The sequence below is a fragment of the Ptiloglossa arizonensis genome, chromosome 12, assembly GCF_051014685.1.
Source record: "Ptiloglossa arizonensis isolate GNS036 chromosome 12, iyPtiAriz1_principal, whole genome shotgun sequence".
NCBI lineage: Eukaryota > Metazoa > Arthropoda > Insecta > Hymenoptera > Colletidae > Ptiloglossa > Ptiloglossa arizonensis.
This window is the reverse complement of record NC_135059.1, coordinates 8,489,835-8,506,579: the sequence shown is the minus strand read 5'-3', so window position 1 is coordinate 8,506,579 and position 16,745 is coordinate 8,489,835. Positions and strand designations below refer to the sequence as shown.

At 29.7% G+C, this 16,745-nt stretch overlaps 3 protein-coding genes across 7 annotated transcripts; 1 reads left to right on the top strand and 2 right to left on the bottom strand.

The window, feature by feature from the left end:
* Positions 1 to 766: 766 nt before the first annotated feature.
* Positions 767 to 3,569, bottom strand: Atpsync (ATP synthase, subunit C). Its single transcript, XM_076324289.1, has 5 exons — positions 3,412 to 3,569; positions 2,869 to 2,950; positions 2,668 to 2,769; positions 1,935 to 2,040; positions 767 to 1,457 (listed from the first exon to the last, which is right to left on the bottom strand). Exons 2-5 carry the CDS (start codon positions 2,911 to 2,913, stop codon positions 1,294 to 1,296), a joined length of 417 nt encoding a protein of 138 aa, XP_076180404.1. The 5' UTR covers positions 2,914 to 2,950; positions 3,412 to 3,569; the 3' UTR covers positions 767 to 1,293.
* Positions 3,570 to 4,061: 492 nt separating this feature from the next.
* LOC143153165 (mitochondrial glutathione transporter SLC25A40) lies at positions 4,062 to 6,283 on the bottom strand. 2 transcript variants are annotated; one of them, XM_076324067.1, is made up of 8 exons: positions 6,147 to 6,283; positions 5,710 to 5,946; positions 5,421 to 5,587; positions 5,142 to 5,276; positions 4,893 to 5,064; positions 4,613 to 4,809; positions 4,460 to 4,541; positions 4,062 to 4,369 (listed from the first exon to the last, which is right to left on the bottom strand). In XM_076324067.1, exons 2-8 carry the CDS (start codon positions 5,825 to 5,827, stop codon positions 4,128 to 4,130), a joined length of 1,113 nt encoding a protein of 370 aa, XP_076180182.1. In that variant the 5' UTR covers positions 5,828 to 5,946; positions 6,147 to 6,283; the 3' UTR covers positions 4,062 to 4,127. The 2 variants fall into 2 exon arrangements, with proteins under 2 accessions (XP_076180182.1, XP_076180183.1); XM_076324068.1 differs by having other exon boundaries at positions 5,710 to 5,943; positions 6,147 to 6,277.
* Positions 6,284 to 9,556: 3,273 nt separating this feature from the next.
* On the top strand, positions 9,557 to 16,612 carry Rab11 (RAS oncogene family member Rab11). 4 transcript variants are annotated; one of them, XR_012993793.1, is made up of 7 exons: positions 9,557 to 9,859; positions 10,989 to 11,184; positions 11,416 to 11,690; positions 12,109 to 12,265; positions 12,713 to 12,905; positions 14,094 to 14,150; positions 14,229 to 16,612. XR_012993793.1 is itself a non-coding variant. In XM_076324464.1 (5 exons), exons 1-4 carry the CDS (start codon positions 9,820 to 9,822, stop codon positions 12,243 to 12,245), a joined length of 648 nt encoding a protein of 215 aa, XP_076180579.1. In that variant the 5' UTR covers positions 9,557 to 9,819; the 3' UTR covers positions 12,246 to 12,265; positions 14,094 to 16,612. The 4 variants fall into 4 exon arrangements, 1 of the variants encoding a protein (XP_076180579.1); XR_012993792.1 differs by lacking the exon at positions 12,713 to 12,905; XR_012993791.1 differs by having other exon boundaries at positions 14,094 to 16,612.
* Positions 16,613 to 16,745: the final 133 nt, after the last annotated feature.

Genomic DNA, 16,745 nt, shown 5'->3' with positions numbered 1-16,745 from the left:
CTGCATAGTTACTGAATATGTAAAATCTGTAATATAATTTGTTAATATTAATTGCTGTCTTAATTCTATGATTTAATTATTGTAGACTTAAATTGAATTAGTGTAATGAGCAAATGCATTTGGCCTACATTTACATGTTATCAATCAACGATTGTTAGTAATTCTATATTTCATATTTAATAAATATATAATTTGAACCATATATATGTTGAATTAATTATACTCTTCTATTAAAAATCCATATCTAAAAACTAACATGTGTATACTTCAAACCTTGTTCTAAATTTTATATAATGTCCTTAAAAACAACTTTTTATGGAAATAAATTATTGCAATATTTCTACCATTTAGCATTTCCTTGATAATAAAAGGTAAAATACAACTTATCCTGAATAGTAAATAAAAAGCATAAAGGGTAAAACTCTATTCTAATTTAATTTTATACAATACGGAAAATGAAGTGTTTTTAATTGAAATTTTTATATTACATAAAATGTATTAATTTTAATTTATTATAAATGTATATTACTTTTCTTGTAATTTATAGAGAATACCTCAAAAACAAGTTTAAGAAAAAAGCACTTTTATATTTCATTACCCAAAAATATTCTCTGTAGAAAATGATAACATTGTGAATTATATCTGCACGTCACATGATGACATTAACGAACGAATTATTTATCAGAATTGGTGTTCATCGGAGAAACAATAAAAAAATATCTATACCCTTAGGAAAAGGATAGTTTGAAAAAAAACATTCATACAATCAAGAATAATTTCACGACAAAAGTGTTTATTTGATATCATTGTACAGTTTTTTTCGTCATGAGTTACCTCAACAACGTGCGCATACGGCGACACAATAATGATAAACCATTCGGGTAACAAAAATGTTCAAAGTATACTACTTCTTGGATCAATATTAATGTGATAGATACGTACGTGCGTATATAGGTATGCAAAACTTTCATTAATGTCTTATTCGTTCATTACACTGAATTATAACATGTGAGTTACGCTACATGAGACAGTAGACCATGAAATGATTACAAATAAATCGAAAGGCTGAAGGGGTTAAGACGGTTTGATCGTTGATTCAATGTGTACAGCCATCATTCCCGTTCATATTCGTATCGTCGCATACCCCGTCAAGCCAGATACTCGAGCATCTCTAATGATTTCATGGTAGCCCGAGCACCAATGACAACTCCTGCTGTTCATAAGAGCCAGTAGATGCTGCCTTGGCAATGACGTACTAAAACTATCAACAATTTCTGATGCGGTTTTGATGATTTAGAACGCGAACAAGAGCAGGAAAGCCATCATAAGGCAGAAAAGACCCATGGCCTCGGACAAGGCAAAGCCCAAGATGGCATATGAGAATAACTGTTGTTTGAGAGATGGATTCCTGGCATAACCAATGATTAAAGAGCCAAACACCGATCCAATTCCAGCACCTGAAATCATAATACAACTCCTTAACCTTTTGCATATAAATTTTACTTTCTTCAACAAAGAACTGTTTATAATTTTTTGTAGTTGAAGTAAAGTTATATGGAGATTTAAGTAAAATACATTTTATAACATTACTACAATTAAGAAGGTTTCTTCAAGAGAATGGGATTAAAGGGCAAATAATATAAGGAATGCTATCATCAGGCAAAAGAGACCCATTGCTTCTGATAATGCAAAACCAAGGACAGCATAACTAAAAACTTGTTGTTTTAGGGAAGGATTTCGGGCATAACCAATTATGAGGGATCCAAAAATCAATCCAATACCGACTCCTGAAATATGAAGAATAGGAAAAAGAATTGTGAATTATTATAAAAAGTATTGTTCTTTAAAATATATAAGGACATAAAGAGGAACAATTGCAATAAGAAGAATTCCACAAAAATATTTGATTCAAAATTGAATATAAAAGTACATACCTGATCCAGCAACACCAACCGTAGCTGCACCAGCACCAATAAATTTGGCAGCAGAGTCAATGTCACGGCTGATTGCGGAGGTTTGGAAGTTACGCACAAATGGCGACTAAACAAAATAATTATAAAAATGCAGAATTCAAATAACTTTTAGAAGAATTATCCAACAATGAAATATAGAATTATTATAAGGCAATGAAGATATAAAATTTAAAGTTCTTAATATTGAAACTCTAAAAAGGCTAAGACACTTCTTAGTTTCTTGAATTTGATATAAAAATGTTTGTATTCAGAAGTAATTTCAATATTATATAACCTCTATTAATAGTTTTACATATTTAATCAATATTTCAGTTAATTAAATTAATTAAACCAATTTTGTTCTTCATTTTAATTTAAAAAAGAATATATATTTTTTTGTAGATATTATGAGGTTCTACTAATAAATTGTCATTAAACTTTCCACTGCATGAAAACTGCAACTTTCAGTGTGACAAGAATCTTTATTAATTTATTACATGTTTCTAATGACACAACTCTAGATGTGCCATACATGTAACTACTAAACAAATATACTAAGCAAATCTGTAATGTATGAATTGTTATTAATCAGTATTTAATTCATAGATTTTTTAATTTTTTCATTTAATAATTTTCCCATTATGAGAATAAAATCACTTATGTAACCTTCAACAGGGAGAGGTTATGCAATGTGTAAAAAGCAAGGGATACTCACGACACTGAGTGGGCTTTGAATTTGATTTTGCTCTAGACACTGGTTCTGGTTAATCACGACACTGCTTAGCGGCCGGATATAATTCTTGGTTCCAGAGACCAACTGAAAAAAAGAACCGAAATTACATGAAAAATCATTAAAGTTACGTAATAATGCGTATACGAGAAAAGGTTGGAATAAACGAGGCAAGTTTCTACTCACGGTCGACCTGGCAAGGGGTGCGATAAATCGAGTGCAAGCGTACATGGTGACGTTTAGAGTTGTGTGGTCGCTAAGCGAGTACCTGGAAACGATGATTTCCAAAGATTAAAATGAACTCTCGAGTTTCAAAGGAAGACGCGTGCAAACCCGGTGAATTACTAGGCCAAGAACTGAGCGTATGTAGTACAGGATTACGTAACGGGTCTACTGAAATCGTAACGCAAGTTACTTAAGGGGTACCGGAGTCAAAATTAACTTGCACGCGGTGCGAATCGAAGATTTCTGTTATTAAACAAGTAATAATAATGTTACAGATTATAACGATAAACGACTATTAGATACATTATAAAATGGCTACTACTCGTTTTCCTCTGTTACCCGGACACGGATCCAAATTAGTTTCCTTCATTTGCGATTATATCACGAGAATTCGCTAAATAATTTACATCCCCGCCGATATTTCTATGGAAAACTACGTTACTATGATAATTGTTATTGAATTTAACAAATTTTCTCTTATTTTACTCAATACCAGTTAGTTACCAGAGGACAGTGTTGAAGGAGGTGGTAAGAAGACCCGGCCTTTGGAATGTTGAATTGGTAAGTGACTAGTGAACGAAGCACCCGACGAACAACCTATCCCGACTGAACGATACGAACCGACTTCCGTGCGTGACCTATTCACCACTTCCAACGCCCCGACTATCGCCGACTTTGCGTATCGACCAACCGAATTTAGCCGAGCGGTGGTTCGTCTGCATTGACTGATCGATTCACCTACTATTGCGCATTTCCGGAAGTATACAGGGCATGCTATTTCTAATTATTACATCCAAAAAATTCGTATCTTTTCTTTTCTTTATTTCTTCTTCCACAATTTATCTAAAAAACGATATTGTTTTTTTAAATTATCGACGAATACGGATTCTCATTTGATTCTTTTCTCATTGCTGATAATTTACTTGGTTATAAAGGCGTTGTGAACGCTGTCGTATGAAGTTGGCTTAAATATTATCTTAATGGCGTACATATCGACAGTCGATAATATAAGATAACTAAAAAAAGCTTAAAACGAACAAAATTTTAATGTTTCTACATATAAAACATTAAATATATATTACCAGAAACTTACACTTTAACATTATATTTGAAGATTTATTTTAAAAGAAATGTGCAGAGAATGAAGATTTCAAAAGTATTGAACAAAATTTATTTGTGTCTCTTAAATATATTTTATTGTATTTAACAAGATTCATACATCATTTATTACTATTATGCTTGTGTTGTAAATATTGTAAATTATTTTCACGTTCCAGTATCATAATAGCATTGTGCGTTTGAAAAAATCGTTTTCCATATTCAAATGTTGCAATCATAATGGCACAAGCTGGAGCCACTTTCACTATCCGTGGAATTAATCCTGTGAACAATCCCTTTACCCCATTTTGATTATAAATTTTTCGTATTACAGTCCAAGTTCCACTAGTACGTCCAGGTTTATCTATAAAATAAATTTATGAAAATAGAATATTTCTATTTGATATGTATAAGATGTTACAAAGAGTATAAAAGCCGAATTTATAGTTAATACCTGAATAAATTTCTTTTTCGCCCATTTCTATCTGCGTATGTGTTTTTACAACATCAAAGGGAATTGTTAAAAATGCAGCTATCTGTAAAATTGAGAGTTAATATTAAATTACATCTAAAACACCGAAAACTCATTAAAATTTAAAATACTTACAGATCCAGCTATAGCACCAGCTGCAAGATTAAAAGTAAATGTACGTTGTGATTCACAAAATCTTTGCTTAATAGTTTCATAATTTAACCAGTAAATTGCACTAAAAGGTACATCACGTAGGAGAGTGCAGCTCAATCCCATCCATAAACCAAAAATACCATTATACTTTATAACAGTTTTTAATGCTTGCATGATTTCTGAATAACAAAAAGTTTGTTAACATAAGTGTACCATTCAAAAAATGCATAAATTTATATCTAACATAATTTACAGTAAGTACCTGCATAACTCAATTTTTGTGATTGCATTTTTGTTCTAATTAATTCTAATGGGCTCACTATGGTTGCAGCCCAAATACGTGCTACAGCTCCAGCTGTCATAGGAATCCAGAATGGTTGCTCCATGGTAGTCACAGTAGTTATTTTATTTTTTAATTTTTGATTATATGTATCCTGTAATAACATAAGTAATATTAGACGCTGAAAAAAATGCAAAGTTAACATAAAAATTTAAGAGGAAATTTATTTACCTTAAAATATAATCTTAATTGTTCATATGAAACAAAATATATTATAGTTGCAGGTACTGCTAGAACAAGAGTAGGACTTATACCACTCCATAAAGAAAGAATTCCTTCATTTTTGCTAATTTTCATAAGGGCATCCTATAAACAAGAAATATAATGTCAACATACAATTATGACATATAAATTATGATTTAATATTTCAAATTAATTTAAATTGCACAGTATGAAATAAAAAAATTACAATTATATTAGATCAAATAAGATTAATAAATATAAACATACCACAGTGCCACGAAAGTTTTCATTTCTCTTAAGCCATGGCGGACCTTTGCCATTTAGACAAGGACACAAATGATCCATTAAACCATTACAGTAAAGAAAACACTTGTTAGAAAGCATAGCTTTCTGTTGTGCTTGAAGTCTAATTTTTACCACATCTAAAGGGGTAACTATAAAATATTAAAATCACATTATTATTGTACTGATATAATTAATATATTACTGACTAATGTTAGTAGTAGTTTAATTGTGTTACATGTAAATAATTATTACATATTACTTATTTACTTACCAATAATAGATGTAATAAAAGCACCAGTACATGCAGCTACAATTTGTTGATATGGTTTGATCCTAAATTTTGGATCATCTAAATCTAGATCTGGTGGTATACTACTTAGTTTCTTCATTTTCAATTTTTATTTAGTACTATATTCATATGAAAATAAAATACTTTTTCTTTCGTATTTAATCTCATACTTCCTTATCGACAATTTCATTATCATTCTGGATACACGTGCGCATCCTACTATAATAATATTTCTGTTAATTCATAAATTTAGTATGACTTGATCTGATCAAATATATATGAAAGTTAGAAATAAATACATGATTTCATCATGACATACGTTCGAATCAAAAGTATTTAAGAAATGACAATGAATAGTAATGGTATTACGATATAGGATAACGTATCCGAAAATAATCCACTACTTCTTAATAACTTACCTTTATCGTGTTTCGTTTAGTTTACTACGAGGTTCCAACTTATAAATTATTTAATTTGATAATAAAATTACAATCTCACAGACAAAAAATAAAAAATATATAATCACCGTGTTAAGTACTTGTAAACTAGCCTATAACAAATGGAAAATAATATCATACTCTGTGTTGCTAAACGAACTGAATACTGACGCATGCGCATCGAAAACGATACCAGTAAAGCATTCTGATCAATTGAAAATAGGTATTAGATGATCCCGCGTTTGATTGTTTAGAAAAATATCTAAATTTGTTAGGAAATAAATAAAGGAATTGAAATAAAGTCAATAGAAGCGGTATCAGTGAAACAATCCAAGAGATATAAATGACAATATTAAAATGACTATGCAAATTATTAATTTTATTTATAGATGATTTAAATAATAAATAATTGATTCTGCCGAAGAACTGTGGTTTATTTAAAACAAGTTGCCAGAGTTTAAGTTTTAATTTAATTATTATTATCTTAAATTTTGCAATTGGGCTAGAAAATCCTTATTTTGTAGAAAATGCTTCATAAAATTCTGGTATATTTTTCTGAATTTTTAAAAATGAGATCTCAATTTAAGATTTATCGTGTGATACTAGAATAGTTATGCACGTCACTGTTTTTGCCTTCACGTGCCGCGCATGCTTAAAAAAACCGGTACGCTGGCAACATATTACACTCATGTCATACGGTATTAAACCATTCATTTTAAATTTCTATGATTGGAAAATGTGTAATGATTGTGATAACATTCAGCTCATTTATCACCAGAGGACTACAAGCATTAACCGATTCTCGCAAGTTCTTTAGTATATATAATATGTTGCATGAAACGATGAAGTGATGAAACAAAACCATATGACTACGATAGGGCCGTATTTTTTTGGTATTAATCTTTATCGTGAAGTATGATAGAGTACACTTCTAATCAATTTTTATGGTAACATAATGTATCTATGATTCATTTAAACGCGAATTTAAAAGAATATATTTTCTCTTTTTTATACGAAGTTATTGTAGAAATTGTTAATGACCTAATTGTTAAAGAAAATGTAGAAATATCCTACTTGAATATTATGATAAGACAATTTGTTGAAAAAATAATAAGAATATTGAAATTTATTCTCGTCTTGATGATGTAGATCATGAATATTTTATTGCTAATCTATGTACTGATTGAAAGCCAGTATTTTAGTCTTATAGCAGTAAAAGATATTTCTTATAAAAATATAAGTATGGTAATGATAATTTTGAACTGTTATACATTGAATAATGCATCTGGTCAATATGATGGTAATTTTAATCATTATCTTGGAAAATTATAAAATTATAAAGATTTATAATATATTTTTTGTATGTCTCTCTACTATAAAATGAATTTAAAACTTCTAAATTTCATGCTTTATCATCTGGTGTTAATAAACATTGAGCAAATCTTTCAACAATTAATCTTTCACTTATACCTTTAGCCCCTGCGCACCCATATCCTAATTGAATAAATGATCAAGCTGCTACTCTTTGTTGAAAATAATAATCATCAGAAATATTAATTCTTTGACCAAGGTATCTCATTAAAATATCTTCTGGGTCTGAGGTAACAAAATCACATTATGATACTTTATTGTCTTAATTAGGATTATAGCCTGTAACATTTTTAACATGAAGTTAATTAATGGATTTCAGTGTCATTAATATAACATGATATTCCATGATCAAATTCATGAACTAATATTGAATTAAATTATGATTTCTATATCCTTTCTTATATCTTTTATTTACTAAAGCTTTATTAGCTATATCTTTGCTTAATAAAATTCCTTAAATTGCACCTAATTGTAAGACATTAAAAGTTATTACTGTTATTAAAGGAGTTGTATTAGTTTTAAAAATTAGTCTAGTTAAAGATGTTTTATTAATTGCTAATTCATTAGTATAAATTGTTAATAGTTTTAAATCTTTTTTGCCAGTTACACTAGTAGCAAAAAATATTATATTATTATCTTTAACTAATTGAGTTTTAATATTTATTTATTAATCCCTATTTTTCTAATTTTTTTTGGTAAAATTTCTAATTTACTCATTCAAACAAGATTATGTGAAAGTAATTCAGTATACCTAATATAATGAGTTGTAATTGCTAATGAAACCATTAATACTCCTGGTGTACCTCCAATTCCATATAAAAAATCAACTTGATTTAGAACAACATCAATTTCACCTAAAATATCTCCTTCTTTAGTTATAACTACTTTTATTCCTAATTGATGTAGTATATATTGTCAATTATATTCTGATGATGTGATTTATCAAAAATAATAAATGCTTCATTTTGTTTTTCTTTTATTAGTATTTTGATCATTCGTATGATAGATACCACTTAGCATCTAAGGTAAAACTTTATAAAAGGATAATTATTAAAAACAAAAATAAGAATGTAATTAAAGAAATTTTTATTGACGGTACAGATAATATACAAGACATTATTAAGAAATATAATTTACAAAACGAAATTGACTATGAAGAAAATTATTCAATTAATATATGATTTGCAAAACCAAATTGTATAGGAGTAGGAGTATATAAAATAATAAGAGAAACCATATTTCATCTGTTAAACTAGAAAAAAAATCAATTAGAAGATTTTATAGTATCACTTGGGAAAAATGAAATAGAAGCAAATATACTATTTTGGAACTTAATTTTCTTACCTACAGTAAGAGATTATGCCCCAAAATATACAAATACAGGAATGGCAAATCTAAGTGAACTTATGGTACGCGAAATGATTTGATTGGTGCATAGTCAAATTCTAAATAAAATTCATTTAATGTTAAAAAATTAAAAACATGACAATATTTGAAAATAAATATAAATAGAAAGCATTTTGTAATGGATGTATAGATCTCATAAAGAAATTATATGTTTGATTAAGTACTATAATAGATTTCATGAAAAAATAAATTGGATCTAAACAGAATTATTTGTGTCTACGGCAGGGCCGTGTTGGCAGGAGGCTATTCTCAGAGTGCATACAGGTAGACTTTATATAAGTTACTGTTTTCGTAATAAAATAGTAATATTATTAGTTTCTTTTGAAGCCTTTAACTTTTGCAATAATTTTTTAATAAAAGCTTCACTACTAATTTTCCAATCATTTGTTGACCTACTATACATACCTACCGTACATTCTGTCCAGAACATCATGTCGATTGAGCGGACTAGATATTTTTGTTTATATCCAACTTTGTCGTCTATGGAAAGGATGATAACGTTCAAGCTACATTTTCCGCTGCGATTCTCATCTAACATGTATGTAATGTATGATCGATCTGCGCGTGCGTGTGGCAGGCACGCATTGCGCATGTGTAATTTATCGGTTTGGAGGGGCGTAGAAAGGAGGCCATATTGTACAGTTAAATTGAAAGAACGAAAATAATTATATCATCGTGTGATCGTGCTTGTTTCATTTCATATTTTTACCGTGTACATTCACCACGGTGTCATTCGTTCATTCTGTGTAAAGCAACAGTGTACGGGGCCTGAAACGAGGCTGCTGCACTTTGTAAATAACTACAAACCGTAGTAGTGTATCCCAATATCTAGGCACCGTCCGTCAGTCTACTAAAGGGGTTTGTTGCTCCAGACGAGATGGGCACTCGGGATGACGAATACGATTATTTATTTAAAGGTAAACTCTGTCGATTCATTCCTGCTTCTTTATTTTTCGCTAGTAAAATTTTGTGACTAAAAATTTGTCCACCACATACACACTTATACTATACACGCATTTGCATATCTCATACGTGTGCCCATACATGTGTGCATGCTACTGCTATTGTATGCTGTGTAATGTGCACGTATGATTTTAAACTCGTATGTGTATATGTGTGTGTGTGTAGATGTGTGCGTGCGTGTGTGTGTGTGTGTGTATATATATGTTGCCTGGTATGTATATATATAATGTGTGTGTATATATGCACATACATATATGTATATATACATATATATGTATTGCTTTAAAATCAACAATTGTCATCGTTCAATAACACGAGGGTTGAATTAACGTCAAGTTCGAATCACAACCGCTTGAACGATTGACCAGAGTTAGTATAGGGCATCGAGTTTAAATGATGACATCAGACACTATTTTCCATGCACGAAAAGTTGTAAAAGAATTTTTCTGTTAATTGCCGACTAATAATGTGTTCGAAATAAAATGTTACTGTTAATCGCATGAGTCAACCGTGTGTCTCATTTATTTCTGGTTCACCGCGAGATATCGCGAAACACTTGTATTTATGTGTGTGGCACGCGATTGCACATCGTTTTGGATGATTTCTACAATTTGTCTATCGAGGATTTGATTGTGTGCAAATTTGTATGCGTGAATTGTATACTATCGCATACTTGTTTGCATTATGTGGTTGTTTTTAAATTTATTCACGAATAAAACTTTTGACACTTGTATTCTAAATTACTTAACCAAGTAGTAGAATAAAAATAAACGGCAAGAAATTATTTTACGGATGTTTAGAATAAAAATTGTTTTATTTTATGGGATTGCATTTTTTTTTATATTGGTACACTTTGACATATAACAGTGCTTTAGAATTTAATAAAAAAAATTAGCTGACCAATTTTTTTCTTTCATTTAATTTAATTAAAATTTATTAGGAAAACTATATAATTGTAATAAATTAAATGATTATTTACTAGTGTACAAATATAAAAACTGAGTATTCAAAAATATTAAATTCAATGAATGTTCTGAATAAATAACAATTTATTTAACTAACACATTTTTCCTTTTATTTCAGTTGTTCTTATTGGTGATTCTGGTGTAGGAAAAAGTAATTTGTTATCACGATTTACGAGAAATGAATTTAATTTGGAATCAAAGTCAACTATAGGAGTTGAATTTGCAACACGTAGTATACAAGTAGATGGAAAAACTATCAAAGCCCAAATTTGGGATACAGCTGGACAAGAACGTTACCGTGCTATTACGTCTGCGTAAGTTGAAGTTATGTACTGACAAAAAAATAAAAAATCATTCTATTGTAATCTTTTGTGCAAAAGATAAAATATTGTATAATAGTATATTAGCTTATTGATTTATCTCATTATTATCACAATTATAAAATAATTATAGTGTTCAAAATATATATATATATATATATATATAAGTAACATAATTACTTTCATAAATTATATTTGTAATTTACTTTTTATCTAAATTATCAGATACTATCGTGGTGCAGTTGGAGCCCTGTTGGTATATGATATTGCAAAGCATCTAACGTATGAAAACGTGGAAAGATGGTTGAGAGAATTACGGGACCATGCTGATCAAAACATTGTGATTATGTTGGTTGGAAACAAATCAGATTTGAGGCATCTACGTGCAGTTCCAACTGATGAAGCAAAAGCATTTGCAGAAAGAAATGGCCTCTCTTTCATTGAAACTTCTGCTTTAGATTCTACTAATGTTGAAACAGCGTTTCAAAATATATTAACAGGTAAAATGATCCTTACTTGAATTTTTACCCAGTTATATTAATATCTAAACCTTTTTCATGTATGTCTAATTTAACATAATATATTATAATTCTTGTATAAAACAGAATCATTTAATTTTATATTTTTTATTTTAAGGAAAATAACCTATTTATTTTATAATCAATTTAATGATTTAAAAGATTTTTAATAACATTTAATATTCTTATTTAAAGAAAGATAATAAGAGCATAATTTTTTATTTGCATAAGAACTTTATAGAAAAATCATAGTATCATTTGCCTTCAAATATTAAATGTTATTTATGTTATCATTAGTAGTATTACTGTTTAGCTACTGCAATAGTAAATCTGTCTTATCTGCAATAAGAACAATATATTTCTTCATAAGCACATAATGACATAGATTTGAATATTACAGAAATCTACAGAATCGTATCGCAAAAACAGATACGTGATCCACCCGAAGGAGATACAATCCGGCCACAAAACGTAGAACCTATCGACGTTAAGCCAACAATGAATTCAGAGGGAATGCGTAAGCAGTGCTGCCAGTGACTCACCTTGCTGCTTAAAATGTGTGTACACACAAATACAGTATCAATATCACGAGAGTACACTCGAATAATACCAAGTTTCTAAGAGAAAATTTAGTCTATGGTCCAGTAAAACGCGGAAAAAATGAAAGTTTCTGGGATAATTCTTTGTACGATAGCATAGTTTTAATGTAAGAAAACTATGGTTAGTTAATTATAAATATTAAGTTGATTTGTAAATTGAGTTAATTTTAACATACATCAAAATTAAATATAACTAAAGACACTTTTATTATGTATTTTTTCTTCCAATAATTGTTACTAATTATTTAGTTGTGTATAGTTACACATTTCAGTATTCAAACTTTGGCATTGTTTACACATTAAGAGTTTAATATTTTTCATTACGTCGTACAGAATTATTAATTAAAACAAAATAGACTGAGTGCTCTACAACATATATACATGACTAAACTTTACGTTTTGTAGGAACAATTAAAACACTACTTTCATGAACGGCAATAGATCTTACTCGTATTTTAATACATCGAGATAATTTATTTTCTACGTTCAAGGAACAAGTAATGCTTCTCTTTTTAAGTCGTTACTTTAAATTAAAAATGAGAATTTAATTCCGTTATATTGAGGATGATACTTATCAATGCAAGAAGATCACTGAATGGTAATGCTTTTTTTCAACTATACATTTCAAAAGTTTTTGTACTCCGTGCCGTTCATTTGCGTCAGTATTATGTTTTAAATATTTTGTAGCGCATATTTAAATGTATACATATGTAACACATCAACGTGGCTTGTAAAGAAGTTAATTTTTAAGAAATATTTGTGAACTGACAATTTTCAATTCCAAAATTTGAAAATTGCAGATCACTTTTACTCAAACATAAAGAAAAATATGTAAAAAAAAATAGTTTGCTTTTCTTTTTTACGTGTAATGGATGCTAAGGGTTTACAATGAATTTCTTTACATTAGTAGTCGTGTATCATTTTCAGCTAAATAAATATTTGTTTCAATCATTCAGTTACTTTTGAATTCTTACAAATCAACAATTTTATGCGAATGTTAAATAACAATAGAGAATATTTTTAATGGATGAAAGTACAATTAAAAACAATAAGAAATTTGTTTTGTATACAAATGATTAAGAATATGATTTATGTATCCACATGTTTGTTTAAAATTGGATTATTTAATTTCTTTTATATAACATGTTTCCTGCTAGATTCCACTTATCTTTTCTATAATATTTTATGGATTTAAAGATTTTTTTTAAAACACAACACATTAAAACGTAATAATTGAGTAGATAAAACTATTGAATGCATGGTGTTTTTAAATTTTGTTCACTTTTTCAAACATTAAATAATACTGTTTATACCTACGTGTCTTTTAGTTTTATTACTGGTGACTGCTTCAACTGTGAAGAAGTTGATGTCAATTATCAATAAAGAATTTTAGAAATTCTATTTTTTTCTGTGCCTTGACTATATAAAGCAATACACACACACATTTATTTATTTATTTTAATAGAAATAACTGTTGGGATCCATGACTGGGAAAACTTAATTACTGTTACTTTCATTCATATTTTATGTATGCTATCCTTTAAAAATTTGAAAATTGAATTCTTTTTGTGAAAAATTACATTCTTAAAATTAAAATGAAACTACTAAAGCATGAAATGCACATTAGTTAAAAATATGACATTTAAAAACCTGTATCATTCCTGCAACAAGTTCTAGTCCAATTTACCCTCTCTACAAGCATTAAGGATCGTTATGGTTTAATAATAATGCCAATCGTAATATAATGCTATTAATAACCGCGATTGCGTACGTTTTGTTTTTGCAGAAGGACATACAAAGAGGCAAAGGAGAAAAGAAAAGTGGTCGACGGTAAACGTAACAGGTGCATACAGTACAAGAGTCAAGACTATTTACGATTATAAGTATATACGACTAACTTTCCCAAATAATCCGTGTTTAGGACCGAGTAGATCTCTCTACTCTATCACTTGGAAGCGGATTGTAGATAAGTGCGTCGCTGCGAGCCGTACTTAAAAATATTCTTTTACATCTTCGTTCACGGTCGCTTGGCTTCGATAAAACACTACCGACTCCGACTCCGCCTTTCCTTTCACGAGATGAGTGGATTTGTTGGTTCTCTTCTAAGCGGGCTACTTGCTAAGCATGCAAGGGAAAGACACTTCTTAAGTTCCTTCGGATTATTTGGGAAAATCTACTGTAATCTCGACGCTAGAAAACGATGAGCATCAAAGTATATAGCGACACGTATACACATAGCAGATAAACATACGAGTAAACACAACACGATCGTGCAACCTAAGGACATCATCAGAAATACCTACAAGGAACGAAATACGTACGCACTATTCTGTCCCTGAAATTCATCTCCCTTCCCCACTCTGCTCTTCTTATCCCGATCTGTATCTTTATCTCTGATATGTTACAATAAATCAGTGTCGTATTACTGCTTCTTTGTAATACATGTGCAATTCTACTCAGTGCGTAGTGAGCGATCGTGAATACGCGAACGATTTATAACATTATAAAGTAAGGTGTTGCTGAAATGTTTGACCAAACCTTGAAAGCATAGCCTACAAATTGTGTGATTAAAGAAGCCTGACATGAATGTAGATTTATAAATACTTCTCTATTACGGCTCTTCGAAATGGATTCTTGGAGCATTTTAAAATGTGTGACAATTATCTAGAGTGCTAATGTTGTAGAGTAGTTAAAAATATCCGTGAATGAAAAATATCAAATTGAAGAACCAAACACTGAGTTAGAAAGGAAGCGATTCATGATCTACGTTTATATGACAATCTTTTTTTCTGTGCAATAAGTAGGACATGCTTTCAAAATTTGACAGTACGTTTTAGGAACAGCCTATATAATATAACACGTGAAATCTTGCGATTAAATATACAGATGCACGGCAATAGTGAAAATAAAGAAAATGATAGAAGAAGCTTATGATTGAACGTACAAGTAAGAAAGCAACGGCAAACAGCCTGAATTGGGATAACACTTTATTGTTGCTCACTCTCTGCTTTCGAATTTGCACTTAGTAGCGCTGACTTTGAAGTGTAATAAAAAGCTTGTCCATTAAGCGCTTTCAAAGGTACTTTTATTTTTCTTCCTAAAAAAGGTAAAAGTGAAACCAAGGCGAACAGGAAATAGTCGTCGCGACACACAGATAAACTAAACTGTGCGTAAAGTGATATGAAAGTACGCGTGAACGATTCGCGAAATTATATCGTCGTAGATACGTTTTTAGTGTCTAATAAGTATTTGCTTCGATGTGTGTGTAGCCGCAATGTAATCTGTTATCGTTACGAGTCCTCGTTGTATCTTGATGAATAAATAGAGAGTGAGTAAAACGTTGAAATATTGAGATGTTTGAGAAGTTTGAGTTGATAAAAGATTAAAGTCTTTTTAGGGCTACTCTACTTAGAGGGAACATGCTTAAGAGTAAGTCCTTCAGAATAATTTTTACTAAAGTTTAGAACAATGATCTTTATGCTTTCGAAAAGATTGAAAATGTTAAATATTTATGAAATAACAATTACTTATTGAAAAGCCTTTGAAATAAAAATTAAATCATTCTAAGAACGTTACTTAGCGTTATAAATGTTTATAAAAAATTATTCACAATTATTAAGAAACTACAGTTTGATAATCATGTTTACGATTTTTCATTTTCAATATTATTAGCTTAAAATTTAATTGCGTTAAGATAGCGTTCCAAAAATGGTATAAATTTTATTTCAAATACTGATTTGGCGAATAGTAAAATTTGTAATAAGCAGGCAAATATTTTATTTCCAGAAATAATCTTAACGGAAAATTAAAACAAAATATTTAATATATCTATATTGAAATGTCTTCACGATTTTGTATATCCAAAGTAAAAAGTAAACCTTCATTTCCGGTGTGTTCCCTCATTGAAACAGTCAACTTTCGAAATATGAATTATTTTAAAGGTAATGGTAGTCAAATATGATCATACTTTCGTGTCAGCGTGGTGCGTGCGATAAAATAATGTCCAGACGAAGGCATGCCTTCCATCCGGATGTATTCATTTTTCTCCCCCCGTATTTTGTATCCTTAGGTTACGAAACATAATTCTTACGGAATCTTAAGGCATGAATTTCCGTTACGCTAAGCAGTAGCGAATTTATATGAACAGAATTTAGAAAATAAATTACACTCCGTTATAAGATCAGTTTATTCTCCGTTCATTCGATATAAAATGAGGATGCTGATCCCGCGAAAACATGGGCTTTTATTAATCAATGCTTTGTACTTTATAATTTTATTAATAAAATCACTTTTGCTTTGAACACATATGTACATGTGTAATGAACCAATAAATTTATAGGTAGTTAATAGTGCTTTGAGAGGCACTTTTGTTTTTCTATTCGGAAAAATACTTTATTTTTCATAAAATTCAATTATTACTAATATTGATTATTTTAAC

Coding starts and splice junctions, on each gene's coding strand:
- LOC143153165 (XM_076324067.1), bottom strand. CDS start 5,827: ATGAAGAAACTAAGTAGTATACCACCAGATCTAGATTTAGATGATCCA. Junction 5,065..5,141: donor AATTAAGATTATATTTTAAG/GTAAATAAATTT, acceptor ATGTTATTACAG/GATACATATAATCAAAAATT. Junction 4,542..4,612: donor CTGGTGCTATAGCTGGATCT/GTAAGTATTTTA, acceptor TCAATTTTACAG/ATAGCTGCATTTTTAACAAT.
- Rab11 (XM_076324464.1), top strand. CDS start 9,820: ATGGGCACTCGGGATGACGAATACGATTATTTATTTAAAG. Junction 9,860..10,988: donor ATACGATTATTTATTTAAAG/GTAAACTCTGTC, acceptor CTTTTATTTCAG/TTGTTCTTATTGGTGATTCT. Junction 11,691..12,108: donor GTTTCAAAATATATTAACAG/GTAAAATGATCC, acceptor TGAATATTACAG/AAATCTACAGAATCGTATCG.
- Atpsync (XM_076324289.1), bottom strand. CDS start 2,913: ATGTACGCTTGCACTCGATTTATCGCACCCCTTGCCAGGTCGACC. Junction 2,770..2,868: donor CACCCCTTGCCAGGTCGACC/GTGAGTAGAAAC, acceptor TCTTTTTTTCAG/TTGGTCTCTGGAACCAAGAA. Junction 1,458..1,934: donor GGTTGGTGTTGCTGGATCAG/GTATGTACTTTT, acceptor TTATGATTTCAG/GTGCTGGAATTGGATCGGTG.